Genomic DNA, 24,174 nt, shown 5'->3' on the forward strand with positions numbered 1-24,174 from the left:
GAATTAGGAGAAAAGTGTTAAGTCATGAAAATATACAACTAAAATCATCAGTAAATATTCCACCAGGATTGCAAGTCTGGCTTTTATTTTTTGTCAACAAACATTTAATGAGCACCCACTATGTGCCAATTCCATGACAGTTAATATCACTTAAGAACAATATTCAAATAGCACTTTGCAAATAAATTACACTTTCACTTACACTAAGTTCAAGATAAGTAAAAAATTACTATGTACTAACTGAATGATCTTTATGTAGAAATATCAACAGATCCTAATTCATAAGGACAATGGGTATGGAAGCAGGTAGCTGTGGCAGCCATGGCAATGTGCCCCTCGGATCTCCTTCCAGAGAGCTGGCAGTGGAGAGCTGAGTCTACTAAGAACCCCAGAACCACTACCAGGTGCCGGCCCAAGGCTACACTTCCCTCAGCTGTTTCCAGCCAAAGACTGAGCACAGTAGGGATCTTAGTTCTGGCCCATCCCTGAGGGGTTAAGGAACTCTCTAATAGGCAACTCGGGCTCAGGCTCAAGGACTCACCATTGGCTTTCTTAGAACTGCACTGCCAGAACTGCACTGCCGCCTGGGGCTCTCCTGTCACAGGTGTCAAGCCCACAGTCCAGACAGAAGCCTCGCCCTGCATACTTCTGCTCCCTGCCTTTTAATTTTTTTTATTTTTATTTTTGGGCTCCCTGCCCTTTCACCTTCACAGACACTTCCTTCCAACAAATCTCTTGCTTGCCTAACCCTGTCTTGGCATCTGTTTCTTTTAGAAACAGGGGTAGAGCAAGAAAAGAAGAGGTAAGGTGGAGTTTGGAGACAGCCCCACTCACCGCCTGGCTGAGAAAAACGGCTCCAGTCTGAGTGGCTGAGCCGCTGAAGATTTCAGTGTGGTGACCTAGGAAATTGTCCTGATGGGAGGAACTACCCTTGCAGGTGTGATGATTCAGGCATGTGAAGGAGACGAGGGCACAATATCTCCAAGGACAGCAGAGTGGCTGGTTATTAAGTTGTACTGGTGCCTGGCAAAGGAATAATGAGAAACTGAGGGCCAACGACTAAATGCTAACTGTGAGAATCAGAGACCGGACTCCGCTAGCTTACAAAGCGGCCCTTCCCTCCTGCAGTAAAGGTGCCGACAAAGCCAAGGAGCAGACACGGGATCTGTTCAGGAGAGTCGCAAACCTCCGTAGACACTTAAATGCTCAGCCAGTGTAGTCTATTTTGCTAAGGACAGGGCTCTGGTAGGGAAAACCCAGAACTCTGAAATATGAGGTGGGAGAACTCCAAGGATATTGATGATGAGGGCACTGCAAATCTCCCTGAACTACTAGAGCTTGAGGTGGTCCACCCCTTCCTAGTAAGAGTTAGCATTTCTCCTGCATGGGAGATACCACACAGGCTGCTTCTCGGCAAGGCAACAGGTATGGAGCACTCCCTGTCTACACTCTGGACTGGTGGGCCAATAACTAGAGTTCAATTTCAGCATTTCCTAGTTTAGGGATACGCTGAGCCTGACAAGAAGAGAAATAGATTACACACCAAAAGAGCTACAAGAACTGGCGTATTATGGCAGGAGCCAAGGGAGTACCACTGGTATTGAATTTCAAGGTGGGAGGGGCATAACACTGAAAAAGGAAGAATCATGTCTTTTGTATGGGATTTGACACCCTGGCAAGGACCCCAGGGAAAGGGGGACACTCACTGTTAGGATGGCTCCTAGAAGCCTGGAGAAAGTGATGGCCAATGTTGAGCCAAGTGGAAACACCTCGCTGCCCTGGCAGCCTGTAGAGGAAGAAAGAGAGCTGAGGGAAGTTGGCATGATGGGCGGATATATTATGTAAGGCAGAGACCATCAGCTTATGTGCATGGGAAAGCCTAGGAGACACACCATTCACCAAGGGTCAATAGGAATGTGCTGGTGAGAGGGGCACCACCATCATCAAAAAGTTCAGTGCCAGTTCTCTACAGCCAAGAACCGATGGTAGGAAAAGTAGTCTGAAAGCCCTTGCGCCCAAACACATATCAGTAAGAGAGGTCAAGGGGTGGTGTTTAACCATTAGAAGCCAGGAAGTGGTCATGACCAGCAAGGTTGAGGGGCAGCCAAATAGCCTTCATCTGCAGGGAGTTTGGGAAATCATTAAAGCATGTCCTTGAGGCAATTATTGGATATGCAATAATGATACTCTGACATCTACAGGCAGAAAAAAGCAAGAATGGAGGAGGCCGAGTGTAATCACAGTAAAAAGGCACAGTTTCTTGCTCAGTTACCAGACTTGAGTTGGAACTGCTAATTGAAGAGGTGGTTGGGACCTTAGGGGGACCTTGCAAAACCACAAGTATATGCTATAATGGTTTCTCAAAAGGACCTATGGACATTTACTTATTGTAACTGTGCACTGGGGAAAGAGGAATACCCAAACATTGCAAGGATTATTGGACCCAAGGTCTGAGTTGACATTTTATTCCCAAGACCTGAGGAGTCATTATGACCCTGTTAGAATGACAACTTATGGGGATCTTATAAATGAAGAGCTAAAGTCTAACGTAAAGCAGGTCAACTGAGTCCATGGACCTAACCAGTTGTCACTTCCTCAATTCCAAAGTGTGTCACTGGAAATGATATAGTTGGAATAACTACTGCATTGGGTCCCTGACCCATGAAATAAGAGCTGTGATAGGAAAAACAAGTAAAAAGCCTCTTAAATCCCAACTATTCCTCCCAACCAAGACAGTAAATCAGAATCAATATTGCATTAGGTAGGAAAGGGGAGATTAGTGCCACCATTAAGGACCCGAAACACATTGGGAGTGGGTGGGCAGGAAAGGAGCAGGTACGGTCTCTTTCATATCTCCACTGAATTTGCCAGTCTGACCTCTGCACAAACCAGATGGATTGTGGAGAATGACTGTAACATACGTCAAGGCAAGTAGTCAAACATAGTAGCGCTGATCCCCATTGCTGTGCTGGACACAGTACTGTTGCTGGAGCAGATATGCTGGTAGGCCTCAGGTACACGGTATGCAGCTACTGATTTAGCAAACGTGTTTTCTATTCCGGCTAGAAAAGAGGATCAGAAAATTCATGCTCACATGGAATGAACAGTATTCACTTAATTTTGCCCTTGGGTTATGAACTTTCCTGTACCCTCTCAGAGGGTATCTCTCTCCAGAGATCTGAGGCTGACTGGACATCCCAGAGCAATTGTACATTACATCAATGACTTCCTGCTGACTGGACAGGAAAAGTAAGAGATGGCTGACATGCAATAAGTCCTGGTAAGATACACGGGGTCAAAAGGGTGAGAAATTAATCCCATCGAGGTTCAGCAATTTGCCAGGTTAGTGACTTTTTAGGGGTCCAGCGATCAGGGGGCATACCACAAGATCTCTTCCAAAGGGTAACTGCTGCGTTGGAAGGAAGCATTGTGGCTGGTAAACCCATTTGAGTTTTGTAGGTAACACATTTCAGAACTAAGAATACCTACTGCTTTGGCTCATCTGTTACGAGCCTTGAGCGGAGCCCAGATCAGGAAATAGTTCTCTATCAGGTCTAGGCCACAGTACAAGCAGCCCTGTTGCATGGGTCACAAGACCCAGTAGACCTTATAGTGCAGGAAGCACGGTGGAAATGGTGGGAAAAGATGCAGTGTGGAGTTTATAGTAAGCCCCAGTGGGAGAATCACGACTCTGGGATTCCACAGCAAGGCCATGCTATCTGTAGTGCAAAATTAGACCTTTTGAGAAGTGGCTTCTGGAATGTGACTGAGCTCTGGTAGACACAGAATGCTTGATGATGAGCACCAAATAACCATGTGTCCACAACTGCCCATTTTGAGCTGAATTTAGAATCAACAAGATATAAAGCTGTATGAACTCAGCAGCAGTTCATCAGAAGACAAGAATGGTACATCTGAGACAGAGCCCAAGCAGGATCAGAGAGCACAAACAAGCTACATGAGCAGGTAGCACAGATTTCCACATCACCCACCACAGGTGCCATCAGTGTCGTACCTCCATTTGCACCAACAGCCTTGTGGGGTAAACCAGCTGAAGGAAGTGATAAGGCCCAAGCTTCATTTACTGGGGTTGGGGTTGGCTTGGCTCAGTATGTGGGCATAACGCACAAATGAACCATGGCTGCCTTAAAAACACATAAAGGGTATGGCCTTGAAAGACAGTGGTGAGGGAAAATCATCCTAATGGGTAGATCTATGAGCAATATACCAGGTTATCATTTTATGTAGAAGCAGCCTTGGATGAGATTCCTGGGCAGTGGTCGATGGCAGGTCAGGATGTGGAAGGAAAGGCTAGAAGATCCGACAAGGAAGTCTGGAGTAGATGTGTATGAATGGACATGAGGGAGTCAAGAGGAAGTATTTTGTACAACATGCTAATGTTCACCAAAAATCGACCATGGAAGAGGCACTGAAGCACCAAGTAGACAGAATAACTACTAGTCAACATTAGCCAACCTGAAAAAGGCACATGGGGCACATGGGTAGAATGGTTTGTGGCAGAGATAGAGGCTATGAATGAGCTCAACAAAATGAAGTCCCACTTACCAAAGCGGATCTAGCTATTGTGTCTCTGACTGTCCTGTTAATGACAGAGACCAATGTTGTGTTGATATGGCACTATTTATTCCCTGAGAAGAACAAAAGACCACTTGGTGTCAACACGACTATACTGATCCCTTTGATCCTAGAAGGGCCAGCAATTCATTTTCACAGACATACCAATGCCAGTATCCCCAGATATCAGTCACAAAATCTCTGCCAACACCACTCTCTGGGCATTAACAGAATGCCTAATTCACAGGCATGAATCCCACTCCACACAGTATTCATCTAGGGAACCTACTTCAAAACAAAGGAGTAAGAGACTGCGCCCAACCAAAGGACCCCACTGATCACAGCACATACGCAGTGCAGAAATACACAATCTCATAGATTACTGGAATGGCCTAATGACATAATGTAGGCACCAGCTCAGATACAGTATGGTAAAAGGATGGGGTACCATCCTTTTGAATGATTAAATCCACTAAATCACAAACCTTTGTGTCCAAGGACCAAGAGGGAAAAGGAATGGCTCCACCATTCCTAGTGACCCACTACTTCCCATTCCTAAAACTCTGGGCCCTGCAGGGTTGGAAGAATTGTTTGCCAAAGGGGTACATACTCTTGCTAGGGAACACTGTAAAAGTCCTACTGAACTCTTAAGTTATGACTCTCACCAAGGTACTTTGAACTTATGTCCAGGGACCAAAAGGCTAGAAGGGTGGTCAGCCTCCTGGCAGGAGTACTGACTTCGACCAGAGGCAGTTAGGGGGAGATGGGAAAAATACATGCAGAACACAGGCAATCCCTTTGGGGTCTGCGGATATTCCCTTGCTCCAATGCAACTGTTAATGGGTATGTATAGGAACTCCTATCTGGGGAGATTAAGATTACCAAAGGTTCAGTCCCCTCAGGAATGAAGGTTTGGGTCATACTATTAGGTAAACCACCAAAACTTGCTAAGCTGATAGCTGTAGATAAGGAAAATTTTAAAAAGATGACAGAAGACAGAGAAGATGAGTACTAGTTGTGGCCCTTCAGAGAGAGGGGTTACTGACCTTCCAAATTCCCTCTTCTAAAAGAGATGCATGGAAATCATGGAGGAGTTGTTCCCCAAACCTGTAAGAAGTGGATCTGTACAGCACAAGGGGTGCAGCTATAGAAACGCTCTGCGTTTCTTCAAGAATTCCTTCAAGAACTGGCTGCAGGAAGTACAGCTGATGGAGTCCTAGCTGAGGGGTCCCACCTGCCACTACTGCATTACTGTAAGGTCATGCTTCCCCACGGCTGCTCTCTGCCACCGACTGGGCACAGGGAGGGTAGTAGTGCTGGCCCATTCTTGAATACGGGACTCCTCAGACAAGCAACTTTGGTTCCAGGACACCCCCATCAGCCTGGCCCAACCTTTCTTAGAACGACACTGCAGCCTGAGGCTCCTCGTAGTCCTCCTTTCTGCCTGTTCTCCTGTCACAGGTGTCAAGCCTATAGTCCAGAGAGAAGGCTCTCCCTGCGTACTCCTGCTCCCACCTCTTAGTCTTTTACAGATAGTTCCTGCCAACATATCTCTTGCACATCTAATCCCATTTAGGTATGTGCTTCAGGACTCAAATTTCACCAAAGCTCATGTTTTTGGATCAGTTTTTGCATACACACATCTTTGAAACCACACCCAAACTAACAGCAGTATAGTGCAAAAGACAACTTGGTTCACCTTGCAAATCAAATAAGTAAGGCCTATAACAAATCACATGAATTAAAAGGTAGATGGTTGATCTCTTCTCAGCCTTAAGAAAAATATGGTGAAATACCCAAGAAAGCATAAATAAGAAAACGATCATACAGCTTAAGAAACGAACATCAGTAAGAGTGGAAGTCTCCTGTATATCCCACCTTATTTACCTCCCACTCTCCAGATTTTGATCATTCCTGTGCATTTCTTTATATTTTTACTACAAATATATGCATTCTTAACATATATATTTGTGTGTTTTTAAAAATCTCTTCTTTCAGTTTTTTACTTAAGTAGTTTCCACAACCAGCGTGGAACTCAATGCCAGGCTTGAACCGATGACCCCGAGTTCAAGACCTGAGCTGCAATCAAGAGTTGGACGCTTAACCAACTAAGCCACCAAGGTACCCCTAAAAATCTCTTCTTTAGTTAAAATTTCCTAAAATTTGGGTTATATATACTCATAATAAAGTTTACTAAGCACAATTTAAAAAAAAAACCAACAGAGAAGTATTTACGATTTACAGAGAATGAACAGAAATTAGCAGAAATGGATCAAAGTTACAACACTGAGAAAAGGATGTTTTATTTTAACCTGACCATAAATTATAATTATTTATAAAAGTTATATAAATGCAACCTGATTATCTTCAAAGTCTCAAAGAGCCAAATACAAATAAATCACAGAAAATTAAATGAATTAAAAAAAGTTCTGACATAATTCTTCCACACATTATATGTAATCACCGGAAGAATCATTGCAATAATTACCCAAAGTAATACTAAAGGTAACAAAAGAGGTGTTTGGTCATAAATGTAAATTCAAATGTACAGTATATCTACAATAATAGATCAAAGTGTATCTGCAATTTCTAGCAGTAATAAACATGTAAGTTTGCAATACTGTATTCTTCAATGAAAGAAGCAAGCAGATCAAGGATAAAATGTTGGATAGTCTTATCAACCAGGCCATCTTTCAGGACAGTTTTTCAGGGTAGTGTTCTACACATGTAACTGAGCTGTTTGTCATTATTCTAGAGCCAGTACTTTATTTGCACAGTCTGCACATCAAAATATAACAAATAATTATACATCAGGATTGGTAGGAATACCAAGTATTATTTCACAACTGCCACTACGTGTTTCTTCTTCTCTGACACAATTGCCACAGATCCAGGCTTGCTATGTTTAAGACGATTCACCTCCCTAGAAATAAACAAAATACACAAAACATAAGCAAGTTTATGAGTAATCACCTTAACCAAAGAAACCTTTCTTAGAAAAACCAGGGTTTTCTTTCACTAGAAAACTCCTTACTGAAAAAGAAAAATGTTTTCACAAGGAGACTGGGTAAAAAGTAGCTAGAAGTCAACTTGGTTAATTTGTTTCTTCTCTCATCACATAATAGTGTCCTATTCCAAAGAGAAGAACATTCTACTGGGAAAATGGCAGTGAGCTCTGCTTCAGATTCAAAATTCTATGATGAATAAAAATTTTTCTAACATGTTTCAAGAAATGCATGCTATGCATTTTGCATTCTTAAACTTGGAAAATATATAATACCTCTTAATTCCAACTTCACTACAAAGAATTTTTTAAAACATTATTTACAATACTTTTTTTAGAATGAGCAAAAATGTTTCCTTATTTTGATGGAATTCATTTTTACTGGTTGACCTTTAAACATAATCTCAAAAAATAGATAATGGAAATTCTCAGATAATCACTATTTCCCCTTCAAGGAAGATTTCAAAAACATCTCTACTGTGCAACGGCACATAAATTATTCCCTTGAAAGGCATGTTTCTGTTTATTTCCGGTGATCTGAGAGGGGAAGTTAGAGAAGGGTACTAAGAGAGAATCAAATGCCCCAAATCATACTTTCGTCGGCGAGCTTCCTTCATGATCCGCTGTTCCTGGATCTGGCTGTAGATAGATTTTGGTAGATGCCGGTGACGAGCAATACGTTTTATATGAGGATGATGCTGAAATTTCTCCTTCAACTTCTGATTATAATCTTTGGCTGCTTTTTCTCGTGAGGTAAGCTGGAAAAATGCATTTTGATATTTCAGTGAATGGTTTGTTCTTTTCTTCAAATAACAAAGCTAGGAAGCACCGTTTCTCCCAAAAACTAACTTCTAGGACATGCGACCAAAATTGCCAAGGTATTCCACCCTTAACAAGGTTATGTGAATCGTATCTCTGCAAACATTGGGCTGTATGCCTCCAATGTAGATAGATGCCACCAACTTAAAATATCAGTCCCGAGGGGAGTAGGGTTATGTGGACCACTGAATCAGACCTTCTCTAGGCATAAACAACATAGAAAAAGCACCTAAATTAATCCCTCAACATTTTTCTGTAAAATAACTACTGAAACAGAAAACAAAAAGTGTTCAATTCTGTGATGACGGGGTCTTGTTTAACAAATGTTAAGGATATGATTTAGAGGAACTTATAATGATGAACTGAAACCTACACATAGTGTGATACTTACCAATCATTAAGCCTAAAATAAAATTGCCCTTAATTAGTATTTATCATATCTTGATTTTCCTAACTGGGGTTATGTAGAAAATAACTCACACTTAACCTTTTCTTTTTAAGCTTAGTATTTGTTGTTGATAAAAACACTCATGTTTGATATGAAATGTTTCATAGCAGAAACATGAGACATTCAGAAAAACATCAAAAACAAAAGAAAAACCAACCATAATCTCCAATCCAGAGGTAGCCAGCCAATGATAATATGGGTTATATCTTCACTGAATCTTCTTTATAGTCTGAAGATTTCTATATTTTTTTTAAGTTAGTGTTTCACTGTTTTTGAAATTAAAAGACCTCCCAGGCACTTGAATCCTTTATGTGCCTGATTACTATTCCTTTAACAGAGGAAGTAAGCATTCTCAGTTCTAACCTTCTAGTCTTTAGACCTTCTCTCCTTATCTCAAGAAAAACACAGAGAATCAAGAAGACTCAAATATTATCAAATATTTTAATTAACAAAGGCCTCTGAAGGTGCCCATGACATAAAAAAGTAAACCTCAATACAGCCTTGTCTATTTTGTTGCTAACTTATTTTTTATCACAACTACGCCAGTTTGATCAAAATACTTAAGAATATTTCTGGGGTGTGTGGGTGGCTCAGTGGGTTAAAGCCTCTGCCTTCAGCTCAGGTCATGATCCCAGGGTCCTGGGATTGAGCCCCACATGGGGCTCTCTGCTCAGTGGCGAGACTGCTTCCCCCCTCTCACTCTGCCTGCCTCTCTGCCTACTTGTGATCTCTGTCAAATAAATAAATAAAATCTTAAAAAAAAAAACAAAAAAACAAAATACTTAAGAATATTTCAAATAAATTCTTTACAATATAATATTACCCACTAAATTAGAAACTAGTTTTATGACAATGAAAGAAAATGGGTTCCCTTACCACACCCAATTTTTCAGAAGCATTAGCTTTCCACAGACGAATGTTCATTTCATCAGATCCACACATAATATATTTGCTGTCAGAAGTCCATTTTACACAGATAACATGCTGCATTCTCTTTGTGTGATAGACTTCCCTACAAAAGAGGAATTAAGTTAAAATTAGGATTTTTAAAATTTAATTAATTTTATTACTATTTTTTAAAGATTTATTTGACAGAGAGACAGAGAGAGAGAGAGCACAAGTAGGCAGAGCGGCAGGCAGAGGGAGAGGGAAAAGCACGCTCTCTCAGAGAGCCCGATGTGGGGCTCAATCCCAGGACCCTGGGATCACGACCTGAGCTAAAGGCAGCCACTTAACCAACTGAGCCACCCATGCACCCCTAAAATTAGGATTTTTATACGGATTTTCTTTAACCGTTGCCCATCAAGTATCAGGATAGCATTTCTGAGTCTTAAGAGAGTATAAAAGGGAAATTCAAATTAATTTTAATGTACTTTTATTGAAACAGACTAACAAGGTTCTATGCTAAAGCCCTGGGGAGTTAAAAAAAAACAAAACAAAACAAAACTCCTGCCCTCAGAGGAATCAGAATCCAATAAGAAAAATAAATATAAACAAACTAAACAAAACCAGATGCCCAGGAAAGTTCACAAAATTACTGAAGGCATATATATAACACAAATAAAATACGCTGAAGCTAGACTAATTTTTTAGCAAAAAGAAACTGTCTCCTCCCTCCAAATCAATTCAGGTCAATAATCATATATTTTTTTCATTTTACTGGAAAATAAAACAAATGTAATAGCTTTCAAAGAGCACATCCTGGTATGTTGATCCTAATGTATGATTTTTGTTTTGGTCGAATTGTTTAAAAAGCTTACTTAATTAAAGTGAGAGTTGATGATTTACATGTGTGAACGGAAAGGGAGGGCTATAGAAGTGTCTGATGAGTTAAGAATCATTTAATAAATGGAGATGTAAAATATCATACCTATTTGGAAAGGCTGTGAAACACGCTAAGTGAATTCACAGAAGATTCTATATTGGGAAAGTGTTAAAAAGAGCATTAAAAGACAAGTAAAAGGCAAGGTCAGGAAAAATAGAGACTTTTGGAGAAATGAGTTTTCCGTATCTGGGTTAGACAATTCAAAACAGAGACTTGACAGAGAGGAACCAAACTTGGCCATTTTGCACAGTAAAAGAAAACGCACACATCATGACCAGATCAGAAAGAATTTCGATTTATAAAAATTATCCGAGATACACTCACAAAACTAGTCTTTTACACTGTTTCTAACGGATATGTTTTGAGCTAGAGTGAACATGTAGAGAAACCCAAAGAAATTTATTTCTAAAAGGGGAAGAATGGTTAGAAAGAACATCCTATTAAAATAAAAACTAGATGAGACAGACTACATTTCTTTCCCCCCTCAATGCTCTGCTTTTACAAGATTCATTTCTCATAATCTCTACCTACTTAAGTGGCCCTTCTTTTCTTTAGCAGTATAACTATGTATGTATGTATGTAAAAAGATTTTATTTATTTATTTGTCAAAGAGAGAGAAAAAGAGAGTGAGCATAAGCAGGGGGAACAGCAGGCAGAGGGAAAGGCAGGTCCCTCACCAAGCAAGGAGCCTGATGGGAGACTCGATCCTAGGACCCTGGGATCATAACCTAGGGTGAAGGCAGACCTAACCAACTTAGCCACTCAGGCATCCCCTAATGAATTTAAATGACAGGAAATTTGGGGTGCCTGGATGGCTCTGTTGGTCAAGTGTCTGCCTTTGGCTCAGGTCATAATCTCAGGGTCCCTGGATAGAACCAGGTCCCTGCTCAGTGGGGAGCCTGCTTCTCCCTCTCCCTCTGCAGCTCCCCCTGCTTGTGCTGGATCACACTCTCTCCCTCAAATAAATAAATAAATAAAATCTTTTAAAAAAATAAATGATAGGAAAATTCAATCAGGCTTTAACCATTAAAAATAATCTGTTGATATATGAAACCGGTCAAATCCAACAGCTAGTTCCTTAACCAAAATAGATCCTCCTTAATTGTAAAGTATGCGGAATTCTTTTTTTTTTTTTAAAAGATTTTATTTATTTACTTGACAGACAGAGATCACAAGTAGGCAGAGAGGCAGGCAGAGAGAGAGAGGAGGAAGCAGGCTCCCTGCTGAGCAGAGAGCCCGATGCGGGCTCGATCCCAGGACCCTGAGATCATGACCTGAGCTGAAGGCAGAAGCTTTAACCCACTGAGCCACCCAGGTGCCCCAAGTATGCAGAATTCTTAACTTCTAGATACCTTTATATATGTTTAAGATTTTAAAAAGCTCACTAAAAGTCATGCTATTAGGAGATACATTTTAAAAACTTAAATTCTTTACTATACAGTCAAAGTACTCCATGTGAATGCAAGTAATTTGTTTGCTTAGTAAATATTGAATGAAATCCCAATAAGCCTAATGTCATTTTTTAAGCTCTCAAATTAGTAACTTTGTTGTTTTTTTTATTATGTTCATTTAGCCACCATACAGTACATATCATTAGTTTTGATGTGGTGTTCAACGATTCATTAGTTGCATATAACACTCAGTCCTCCTTAATACCCATCACCTGGCTACCCCATCCCCCCACACCCCTCCCCTCTGAAACCCTCAGTTTGTTCCTGGGAGTCCACAGTCTCTAATGGTTTGTCTCCCTCTCTGATTCCCAACCCCATCAGTTTTCCCTCCTTTCCCCTATGGTCCTCTGTGCTACTTTTTATGTTCCACATACGAGTGAAACCATGTGATAACTACCTTTCTCTGTTTAACTTATTTCACTTAGCATAATCCCCTCCAGGTCCATCCATGTGGATGCAAATGGTGGGTATCCATCCTTTCTGATGGCTGAGTAATATTCCACCGTATATATAAACCACACCTTCTTTATCCATTCCTCTGCTGAAGGGCATCCCAGCTCCTTCCAGTTTGGCTATTGTGGACATTGCTGCTATGAACATTGGGGTGCATGTGCCCCTTCTTCTCACTACATCTGTATCTTTGGGGTAAATAGCTAGTACTGCAATTGCTGGGTCATAGGGTAGCTCTATTTTTAACTTTTTGAGGAAACTTCATACTATTTTCTAATTTCAAATACTGACTTACCTGTAGTTTTTAAATAATCTATTAAAAATTTACTTTAAAAATACATGTTACTATTTTAAGGTCTTTCAGAGAAAAACAGTTTAAAAATAAAGATTATTCAAAGCACTGGCTGTGCTATTTGATGTTTGTAATAAACATTACATTACATAAACATTACATAAAAAGCAGACCACAGAACAAACCAGAACTACCTGTTCAGCAGATGAACACAAAGATTAGAGGAAATACCACTTGTATCTAAACCAAACAACAAGTACTATATACCACCACAGTGATTACAAAATCTCTAAATGACATCAGAAGACAACTCCCTGGAAATGGGGCTTAAGAACTCCTTACTGCATACAACTTTGGAAATTACTTGAGCTTTTTAGATAGACCCGTGTTTGGATGCCCACAATAGCTTTGGAATAATTCAGTTTGAACTCAGCTGTGGGCCCTTGAGACGATAGGTGTCCAAACATTCTCAATTCTCTCTTTGTTCTTTTCCCATTCTTTCTGTCTGCTTATGCATCATATTAGGAAAGTGCTGTCCTACTATGGCGGCTGTGATGCAAAGAAAATAATGGAGGGCACATTCCCCTAATTCTTAGTATCTTCCAGGGATGTGAAAAGAATGCAAACCAGCAGCCCTGCTGCGGGCCTGACTGAATAATCCCAACAAACCATTCATGACAGTTTGGAGAATATCCAGTAAGTTGTAAAGGAGGCAATAGCCGTATGAAAACCAACACCAGAAGTTCTACGTGCAGAAAACGGAATGAAGATCAACGTCATCAGAATACTCCAGTCATTATGCTTTTGAGTCAAGCACCTTTTTAATGAGATACATAACAATGATGACAACGGCATGCTGATAATCAGTGATACAACAAAGGTTAGGAATCAGTATGGCTCCCTCCAATCACAGGGTAGGAAGATGCGACTACCGTAAATAAAAATACCAAAGAGTTAAACAAAAGCAGGTTGGCTAGGACCAAAAAAGGTATGGATGAGTTGCCTGACTCTGAGGAGTCACTGAAAGACTTTTTTGTTTCTGAAATGAGGCTGGGATGAGGGTGAAGAAACTGAGGTGTAGACACAGGGTTGGCACCTGCACAACCCTGACAACAATGAGGAACTCCTTGAAATTCTGCACCTAAAGCCCCTGACTTAGATGTACCTGAATTCTGACCCTGCTAGAACAGAACGACCCTGAGTCAGAAAAAGGACACAATACGAACTTTGAAAATGAAGATCACTCAAAAGACTCAAAAAGGTTCAGTACTATAGAAGCTAAGCTAGTTTTCAGTACAAGTAGTGACCAAAATTCTCATCACTGCACTAAAATGGTGAGATTTCTCCAGCCTGCTGTAATTACAACACCAAATTTATGTTGTCTAGATTTTTTTTCCCCTTAAGGGAAGGAAGGGTCCCAGAACAACTCTCTACTACCATCATCAAGAGCCAGTCCTTGTTAGTGTAGTGCTGAGTATCCCCGCCTGTCTACCATCATCAATCTTTATGAAGCTGGGTACACTGCTCTAGCAGCTTCACACCGTGGTGCTCCGGCACAGATCATCACCTCCTACTCTCATTATATATGTTTTCTGTTCCTTCCTCTCCCAGATTCCACTCACTCCTCTCCTTTCCTTTCCTACCTCTAATCATTGTTACCTTTCGCCAAGTCCATCTTTTTCCCATTGAGCTTTAATTCCACCATGTAAGGGTAGGACGCTCAATCAAGTATATGTATTTATGCATATGCATGCACTGCGTATATATATTTATATGGTATTTTAGAAAGAACATTCATTTATTCTTTTTAAATTTTAAAGTCAATACTATTACTATATTACAATGGAGGTAGTCATATCTTCAAGTGTGAACACCACTATAATACTTTAATTATCATTTAAAAAAATTTATTTTAAGTAATCTCTATACCCAACATTGGGCTTGAACTCATGACCCTATGGACTGAGCCAACCAGGTACCCTAATAATCATTATTTTTTACAGGAAAATTTTCCCCAACTTACTTGGTTTTGCTCTGAATATGCTTCTAGGGACAATATAAAGCATTACTAAGGAACAACAAAGTGTTCATGAAAGTGCTCTATAAACCACAGCACACTATACAAGCGGCAATTATCTTACACAAAAGTTAGGTTTTATAGTCAGCCCATAAGACAAAAAAACAAGTGCAGTCAAAACTATCCCTAAAACCTTAAAATGCCATAGTTCTCTATAAACTAACTCAATACAGCCCTATATAATAGAGATGTATAAATATACATTACATTCAGTAATACATAATATGTAGTAAAGGGCCAAGCTCTACAAAGTAACATGTATCTTCACACTAGAATAACACTGGATGTGCTTACAGAACAAGAGACAAATGGAGGACAGGACAGCTGAGTATCCTATCTCCCACTTCTTGGTCATTCCAGGGCATATAACTACTAGTGGAATGGAGGAAGAATGGTCCTCACAATTTAAACTGGTTTTTTTTTCTCTTTTTTATTTTTGCTTTGAATGTACAAGAGCTGAATTTGAATAAGAAAAAAAAAGGTAAAGTATTGTTATTAATTGCTCTTAAACTATATGAGGGAAAACTTTTCTACATTCTTAACATTTTTTAAGTTTTTTAATAATTTTTTAAAGTTTATTATATTTTAGAGCAATGAAAATATTATCATGATGAAAGTATATCATTATATATTTGTCCAAACCCAAAGAATGCAGAACACAAAGAGTGAACCCTAAAGATAAATTATGGATTTAAGGTGATTAAGATGTGTCAATGCACATTTATTCTTATTACTAACAAATGTACTATTCCAGTGAATGATGTTGATAATGGGTGGAAGGGTAGCAGCTCTCCATGCATTGGGGCAGAGAACATTTAACAAATCTCTGGGGGTGCCTGGGTGGCTCAGTTGGTTAAGCATGTGCCTTCGGCTCAGGTTAAGATCCCAGGGTAGGATCAGGTTCCACATAAGGCTCTGTGCTCAGCGGGGAGCCTGCTTCTCCCTCTACCCTCTGCCACTTCCCCTGCTTGTACTCTCATGCTCTCTCTCAAATGAATAAATAAATCTTAAAAAAAAAAAAAAAAAACTCTGTTACCTTCCTCTCAATTTTGTAGTAACCTAAAAGTGCCCTAAAAAAATTAAGTCTTGGGATGCCTGGGTGGCTCAGTGGGTTAAAGCCTCTGCCTTCGGCTCAGGTCATGATCCCAGGTTCCTGGGATCGAGCCCACATCAGGCTTCCTGCTCAGCGGGGAGCCTGCTTCCCCCTCTCTCTGCCTGCCTCTCTGCCTACTTGTGGTTTCTGTCTGTCAAATAAATAAATAAAATCTTTAAAAAAAAAAAATTAAGTCTTAAAAAAGAGTGTACTATAAACACTTAAAAACAACTCTGAAATAAAGGCAAACACTAAGATTTCTTATCAAGAAATTATACTACACTTGATCTTAGCCAAAAGCCGAGAAGCGATTATCAAGAAATTATATAAAGGTAGTTTCCTACTCAGTGAAAGAAACTGTCCAGTAGGCTCACGTTTTGCCCATAGATGACACAGTGGAAGTTGGTATCCTAAGTCACAATACCTGTATGCGAGTCCCCCATATACACGTAACAAAACCACCTTTCAAAAAAGGTAAATGATGATCAAGATAAGAACAAATAGTTTACTGGTAGTCACATACCTGCTTCTACTTTTGTCCACAGGAAAGATACGAATAGATTTATCAAAACTAGCAGACACAAACTCTTTCCCAGTGGGAGAATAATCCACATCAAGCACCGCAGACACGTGATCCATATGTACCATTACAGGAGTGTCCAGTGCACGCATATCAAACGTATACAAGCTGTAAAAGAATGTTTGATTATTCCATACAAATTCTTATAAAGAAACAATGCAGTACTAAGAGACAATAAAGAAATTAAGACCATTGGCTAAATAATGCACACCTAAATATATAGCTTTTTTACACAGCAGCTAAGGGATAGGGAAAAATATTACCAGTTTTTATTATTCCTAAAAATTACATTCACACACTTTGATCCTCATAAACATAAATCTCACTGTAGAAAATGTAATGCTTTCAAAAAAGTAGAGTACAAAACTTACCTTTAACTCCACCATCCAGAGTAACAACAGGTAGTGCAGTATAATTACTTCTAATCTTTTCACTACACTAATATTTAGATATATACTCTTAACAAAATTGGTAATACTGTATAAAGTTCTATATTCTGATATTTTATGTAGCATATTGTAAACATTTATGGTTGCATATTTAAATGAGTTAAAATAACTTATACTTAAAATTTTAAGTATATTTATTTATAATTTAATAAAAATTTTCCAACTTTCAATTTTAAGTAATTCTTGAATTAAATTCCAGCATTAGAATTTCTGAAATTCAATCTGTAACTGAATGGGACAGATTCAATTAAATCTGGACATATTCCTACAAGTAAATTACTAACTCCAAAAGCACGAGAACTTTTAAGGTTTCATATAGTTGACAAGTCGTTTCCAACAAAGTTCCACTCCTGTCGGTGATATATAAAAGTGACTATGGCTTTTCAAAGGGTGTATTAAAATTAGAAAGCTATATTTTTTGCACAGCTGGTAAAATAAAAAAAAATGAGTCCATGATTTTCAAGATTTAAAGATCCTTAATCAACAGCTAAAAGAATAATGCTTCAGATGAACCAATGCGCACAAAGGACAACAGTAACACAGCATTACTGTATTCAAGTTCCTAATATTAAACGCTTCAAAATGCTAAGATTATTGAGAAGTTTGAGAAGAAACCAGGTATCTACATAACTTCAAAGCATCTCTCCAAAGATTCATGTTAATTACCAAAGGAAAAAAAATAGTAACTTTATAGTGCAGAAACTTGGCAGATACCATCTTAACTACATTATCGAGATTAATGCCACCAATAATAAGACAAAGTGACATCATGCACCCCTGAAGTGATGAACCCAGAAGGGCACATCAGTTTTGAGGTATTCTTGCAAAAATTGCATAATCTCAATCTAATAATGAGAAAATGAGAAAACATCAGGTCAGCCCAAATTAAGAGCAGTCTACAAGATAAACTAACAAGTAAATCCTTTCCAAAAGGACTAAGGTCATCAAAGACAAGGGAAGATTGAGGAACAGTCACACACTGAGCAGACTAAGGAGACATGACAATTAATTAAACATCAATGGAAAGACTGGTGATGGAATAAAGTCTGTAGTTTATTAACTGATGTCCAAGGCATTGTATCCATGTTAATCTCTTGTTTTTGCTAACTGAACTATGGTTACATAAGATGTTAACCTTAGAGGAAGCTGGCTGATAGATATTATTTTTGCATCTTTCCAATAAGCCTCAAATCTCAGATTTCCCAGGGAGGGAGACAAACCATAAGAGACTCTTAATCTCAAGAAACAAACTGAGGGTTGCTGGGGGGTGAGAAGAGGGAAGGGACAGGGTGGCTGGGTTATGGACTTTGGGGAGGGTATGTGCTATGGTACGTGCTGTGAATTGTGTAAGACTGATGATTCACAGACCTGTAGCCCTGAAGGAAATAATACATTATATATTTATTTTTAAAAAATTTAACAAAAAATTCCACCTAGGTAAAAAATGTAAGGCTTCTAAGTCTTCTAAGTTACCTTTACATGGAGTCTATACATGTTAAGGTAAGACTTGAAATTTTATTTTTCCTTTTGTCTTACTAAAGTTAATAGTGATGCTGATAACATGACTATATGAGTATCAGCAATGTGAAGAACTATACATTTTGTAGGCAAATATTTTTAGTTTCTATTAAAACATGTATGGTTCAGTCACTATATGGCATAGAGATAGACAACTTTTTCGCAAAAGGCCACATAATAAATATTGTTAGCTTTGTGGGCCACATGGTCTCTGTTGCAACCACTCAACTCAGACATGATAGCACAAAAGCAGCCATAGTCAATATATAAATGAGTATCATTATAATCCAATAACTATTTACAAAAACAGGCAGTAGACAGGATTTGGTCCATGGGTCGTAGTTTACTGTCTCTGGTCTATATCACTGAGAATATTTTTCTAAGACACTCTTCTCCAGTTTGGAAGATACATTTATTTTAGAGACACAAGTGACAATTTTCTATCTTATATTTGAAGGAATACTATCTAGGAAAACATATTTCATTAGCAAAATTTATACAGTTGAGCCACTTCGCATAGAACCAAATAAGTTTTAAAAAGAAGAAAACTTACTTGTAATCTTCATTTGCTGCAGTAAAAATGAAAGCTTCCATAGGGTTCCAACAAATTGTATTTGTTCTCATATCTAAGATGACCTGAGAAAGGAAGAATACACTAACCCATCACCGTGAAATCAATTCCCTCTCAAATGAATTAAGTCTCCCACTTCACATCCTTTCTTTTTTAATTGATTTAAGCACATATTTAGTAAACACCTATTATGTGCACAGTACTCAGGTTGGTGCAAGAGGAAAATAAATCAATCACTAATTGTTTCCGGAGCACACAGGCTAAACAGTAAAGACTGAAAAATATAACAAATGCTTAATAAATGGTCCCTCAACCTCGAATAACTTATAGTTTAGTCAGAAAAATGAGATATATGTAAGAAAAGTTAAAATATAATACAAATAGTAAATGATTAAGTATCAAATTGGGGGCAAAATAAACAGTGATTTTAGGGTTAAAGAAGAAAGATTTTAAAAAGACAAACATGATTTGAGCTGACCTGGGATGGACCAGCATATCTGTGTTTCTCAACAAGAACACTACTGGCATTTCGAGTAGGATAATCTTTTGCTATGAACAGTCCACTATAAATGTTTAGCCTCTCAGGCACATGTCCACTAAAGGCCAGTCTCTAAAATGCCCCTCTCACATTTCTAAAAATATATCCCTGGTTGAAAACTAGTAAGAGTAGAAGAGAAAAGACAGAAGAAACAATGATAGCCTACTACATAGAATAAAGAAATGAAAGAAAACAGCCTCCACCAAGGTGACCTGCATGTGACAAACCCTATTTAAATGTTGTCTCACTGACTGAAACAAATAGATCAAGGCAAACTGGGACCAGATATGGAGGGCCTTGAAAGCCAGGCTATAGTTCTTTTCTTCAACTAAAAGTAACAGAGCACCATTAAAAACAGAAAATGTAAGGGCAGATGGGCCAGAAACTACTATCTATTAACCTAGATTTCATCTTAGCATTCTGCTAATAAAACATAAAATATCATGTTTTATTCTCACCAGTGTGCTGGAAAATAATTATTAATATCATCATTTTATAGGAGAAACACAGATCAAGTTACCTGCTTAAGGCCTAATACCAAAGTTTATGCAAAAATCTGCCCACTAGACCATGTGAGTGAGTGAAAGGATTAAAGTGGTACTTTGGAAAGATCATCATTTTTATGTAGCTCAAATCTCAATGAATATACTCTACTTCTAATATTTCTGCATTTATTACATGTAGTAAAAATAGTTTAGGAACAACAAAAGTATTAAAAGCATTTCTTTCACATGTGGACTATCACAACAGACCCACGGCACATGAATGGTGTCTAGATCTTTCTGCACTCTTGAGTTTGAGCACTTGACTTCAACTTTATACCCTTTTACTTATAACGGCACTCCTCTCTTTACTGACAATATATCTGTCCCTCTTGAGAGTCAGCTTAAGGCTGTTTCAGCTTTGGTATCTAAGTCCTGGAATGACTGCCCTAAAACTGCTGGGAAATGAGTCTCCTTGAACAAGATAGTGCTTATCTAAACACAACCTAGTCAACTAGTATCCATCAGCATGTAATTAAACAAATAAAGCTCGTTATGTGAATCCATTACAAAACATTCTGGAACAGAATCCTGTATGTATCATATGAAAACCATGGGGTGTGCAGTAATGGGATGCAATACTTAGAACTCTGAGCTCAGTAAGTACCAATTTCAATGCCTAAAATTTACTGGCATTATAGAAGATACAAAGTTGACTAGGATACAGAAGTTAGTGAAAATTTAAGGGTCCCTAAAAAGCAACAAGGAGATGAGAGAATGCCATTATAATCACTTTGGCTTCTAAGAACAAGCCTATGAAAAAATTTAATTCTGAAAAAAAAATTTGCTCCACATTTTTTGGTCACTCATCTCATCAAGGAATGCATTAACAATTGTACAAAGCAGAAAACAACTGAAACTCACCTTTTTCAGGGGAGTAGCTTGCCTCATATCATATAGTACTATATTCCTGTCAGAAGCACAACTTCCCAAGAGAAATGTCTAAAAATAACAATTAGCAGTTAAAGGCCAGGCTTGGCAGCAAACCTTGTCCATTCAATAACAAATGATTCAATTACCCTTAATGTTTAAGATACAAAGTTACAATATCAAAGTCCATTTTTAAGATAGAACAATGAATCACTCATAACTTCAGCAACCTAAGTCAAGTTACTTTCATTGCTAAATGTGTATTTTACATGCCAGTGATGGGAGTGTTCAGATAATTCGGTGTTCTTTTTATAATAGAACAGATTTTATTTATCCATTCTTTTTTAAAAATTATTTATTTATTTGAGAGACAGAGTAAGAGAACACAAGCAGGACCAGGGGCAAACAGAGAGGCAGACTCCCCACTGAACAGGGAGCCAGACGTAGGACTCGATCCCGGGACACTGGCATCACGACCTGAGTCAAAAGTAGACGCTCAACTGCTGAGCTCCCCAGGGGCCCCTATTTATCCATTCTTCAATTTAAACCTATTTCCTAGTTTTCAGTAGTAGTAGTAAACTCAACTCTTCTTTTTCTAAGGATAAAATTTCAGTAGTGGATTACTGAGTCAAAAGTATGAACAAGTTTATGGCTTTTGATATTTAGGACTAATTGTTTTCCAAGGAGCTGTATCAATATACACTGCAGTGTGGAAATACGCCAATTTTATTGCAACTGGGAAGCATTAAGTAGTGGCATTTAAAAGTTCATATCTGTACAGAAATATTTCCTAATCATATAAACTATTGCTTTTTAACAGTTAAACATTTCCTCATGTTCACTAACTCTGTATAAACTAAGCCTGTTCTTTGTCCAACTGTTTAATTGCTGCATATATTTACTAATCTTCAAAGTTATCAAGAGATTATCATGTTAGATGGTATAAGAGAATATCCTGATAGGTAAGTTTTACACTCTCAGAGACTCAAAGCTAGTAAAAGGGAAAAAAGGTCAAATCAAAGTAGCAGGGTATAAAATTGTTTGTATCAAGTATTGGAACATGAGATGCGGCAGTTCGATGTGAATTTGGTCTTGTGGTGCTACTGAAAGGTCGAAGGGTCAGAAGGCACCCTTCCTGCCCCCCAGCATATCCTACCTGCAAGTCCTTAGTTTACTTGTAAGTTAGTTATAGTGTCCAAGAGACTGATATAACTGACCCTTGGCTTTATGTGAGAACAAGCCCTCTACCGAGGAGCAGGGCCTGAGTCCCGCCATGGTTTCTGACACTCATAACTCCTGGCTTCTGCCTATCACTACCTACTGCAGGTGCAGGAAGAAGAGTTATCTACTACATAGCCCTAGGGTCAGCTAACTCCTACTGTATGTGTGTACACAGTTCAAATAAAACATCAAAAAGCTAATGCTACAATCATGATCTCTTCTCTAGTCCTTTCCAAAACCTTCCTTTTTGGAGCGCCTGGGTGATTCAGTCAGTTAAGTGTCTGCCTTTGGCTCAGGTCATGATCCCAGGTCCTGGGATTGAGCCCCGCATCAGGCTCCTTGCTCAGTGGGAAATTTGCTTCTCCCTCTCTTTCCCTCTACCCCACCGCCCACTGTTCCTTCTCTTTCTGCCAAATAATAAATAAAGTCTTTAGAAAAAACAAGAGGAAAAAACCCCCAAAACCTTCCTTTTTAAATCACTTCCTCTGAGACTTTCCCCTAATTAGTGACTCTTCTAAATCTTTCTTGGTTTCTCATTATGCCACCTCAAAGTCTGACTAGATTCCATTTCTAAAAATAAAGATTTTAATCTGAGCAAAAAATTCTACCTAGACTGAAAGCCGACTTTTACACTTTAAAATGTGGCAATGCTCAGCATAAAACTTCTGGCTTTACCAAAATTGTAGGCTTCAATATTTTAACAGAAAATTAATTATTAATGATTAGAGGAAACAAATACACTCCATTTGTTCACAGCAACATGCCCTTCCCATTAAGTTTAATATAGGATAAGAGACATGTACACCATTTGCTTTTACCACTCAAGTTCATAAAGGTAATAAAAAAGAAAAAAAAACCCACACAGCTGAACAAATACAGTTCTTACACAGGCAAGTTTGAAAAACATGGTCACTAGGTCATCACTAATAACTAATTATGATTTTTGGAATTAACTATTAGCTCTTCTGAGGAGGAGCTTACCCCTCAGAGGAGGAGGAATCAATATCTCTCTGCTCTGTTTATTTTTTTTTAGTAGTAATAACATCATCCTAAATTTGGGTAGCATCTTTAAAAAATATTCACATAAAATTTATCACGGTTTACCCTCATGACAAACGTATAAAGTACACTGGAAAATATATTTAATCTCATTTTAAAAATAAAGAAGCAAATATAGAAAAGAAGTGTGACTTGTATAAGGTCACTGCCAAGGTACCCTGGCAGAAAATACAGTTCCAGTTTAGCTCCACACCAAGTAGGACACAAAATGTTCCTACAAATTGCTAGTGTTTGTAGCCTGTTTCTGCCAAGGGTCACCTTGGCCTGGCTCTGTAAAGCTGGCTTGCACCCCACCCCCACCCAATGCCATATCTCATTTCTACAACCAAAAGGTGATGTAGGATGGAGTGAGGAAGATACAGAACAGATAGAAACACTAGACCAAGGTCAGCAAACTTTTTCTGTAAAGGACCAAAAAGTAAATATTTTAGACTTTGTTGGCCATTCTGCTCTCATAGCACAATATATAAATAAAAGGGTATGGCTATGTTCTAGTAAAAATGAGATTTATAAAAACAGGCAGTGGACTCACAAACCAGTTTTCCAAACCCCTCTCTAGACCTGTAGCCCCTCCAGAAGTGTGCAGGTCGGATATGCTGGGGGGCAGGAAGGGTGCCCTCTGACTGTCTGACCTCTCGGCAGCACCACAAGTCCAAACTCACATCAAACTGCAACATCTCATGTTCCAATGCTTCATATAAACAATTTTATACCCTGCTACTTTGACTTAACTTTTTCCCTTTTATCAGCTTGGGTCTCTAAGAGTACAAAACTTTCATATCAGGATAATCT

At 38.7% G+C, this 24,174-nt stretch overlaps 1 protein-coding gene across 1 annotated transcript in view; it reads right to left on the reverse strand.

Annotated features, from left to right (window-relative positions):
- Positions 1 to 6,740: 6,740 nt before the first annotated feature.
- DCAF13 (DDB1 and CUL4 associated factor 13) overlaps positions 6,741 to 24,174 on the reverse strand; it is a 28,685-nt gene continuing 11,251 nt past the window's right edge. The window contains exons 6-11 of the mRNA XM_080802200.1: positions 21,097 to 21,174; positions 19,135 to 19,217; positions 16,558 to 16,722; positions 9,723 to 9,858; positions 8,174 to 8,337; positions 6,741 to 7,498 (exon numbers count right to left, since the gene is read on the reverse strand). Coding sequence (XP_080658326.1) covers positions 7,411 to 7,498; positions 8,174 to 8,337; positions 9,723 to 9,858; positions 16,558 to 16,722; positions 19,135 to 19,217; positions 21,097 to 21,174 — 714 coding nt within the window. The 3' untranslated portion in view covers positions 6,741 to 7,410. The remainder of the gene's footprint in view (positions 7,499 to 8,173; positions 8,338 to 9,722; positions 9,859 to 16,557; positions 16,723 to 19,134; positions 19,218 to 21,096; positions 21,175 to 24,174) is intronic.

Source organism: Martes martes (genome assembly GCF_963455335.1).
Source record: "Martes martes genome assembly, chromosome: 4".
NCBI lineage: Eukaryota > Metazoa > Chordata > Mammalia > Carnivora > Mustelidae > Martes > Martes martes.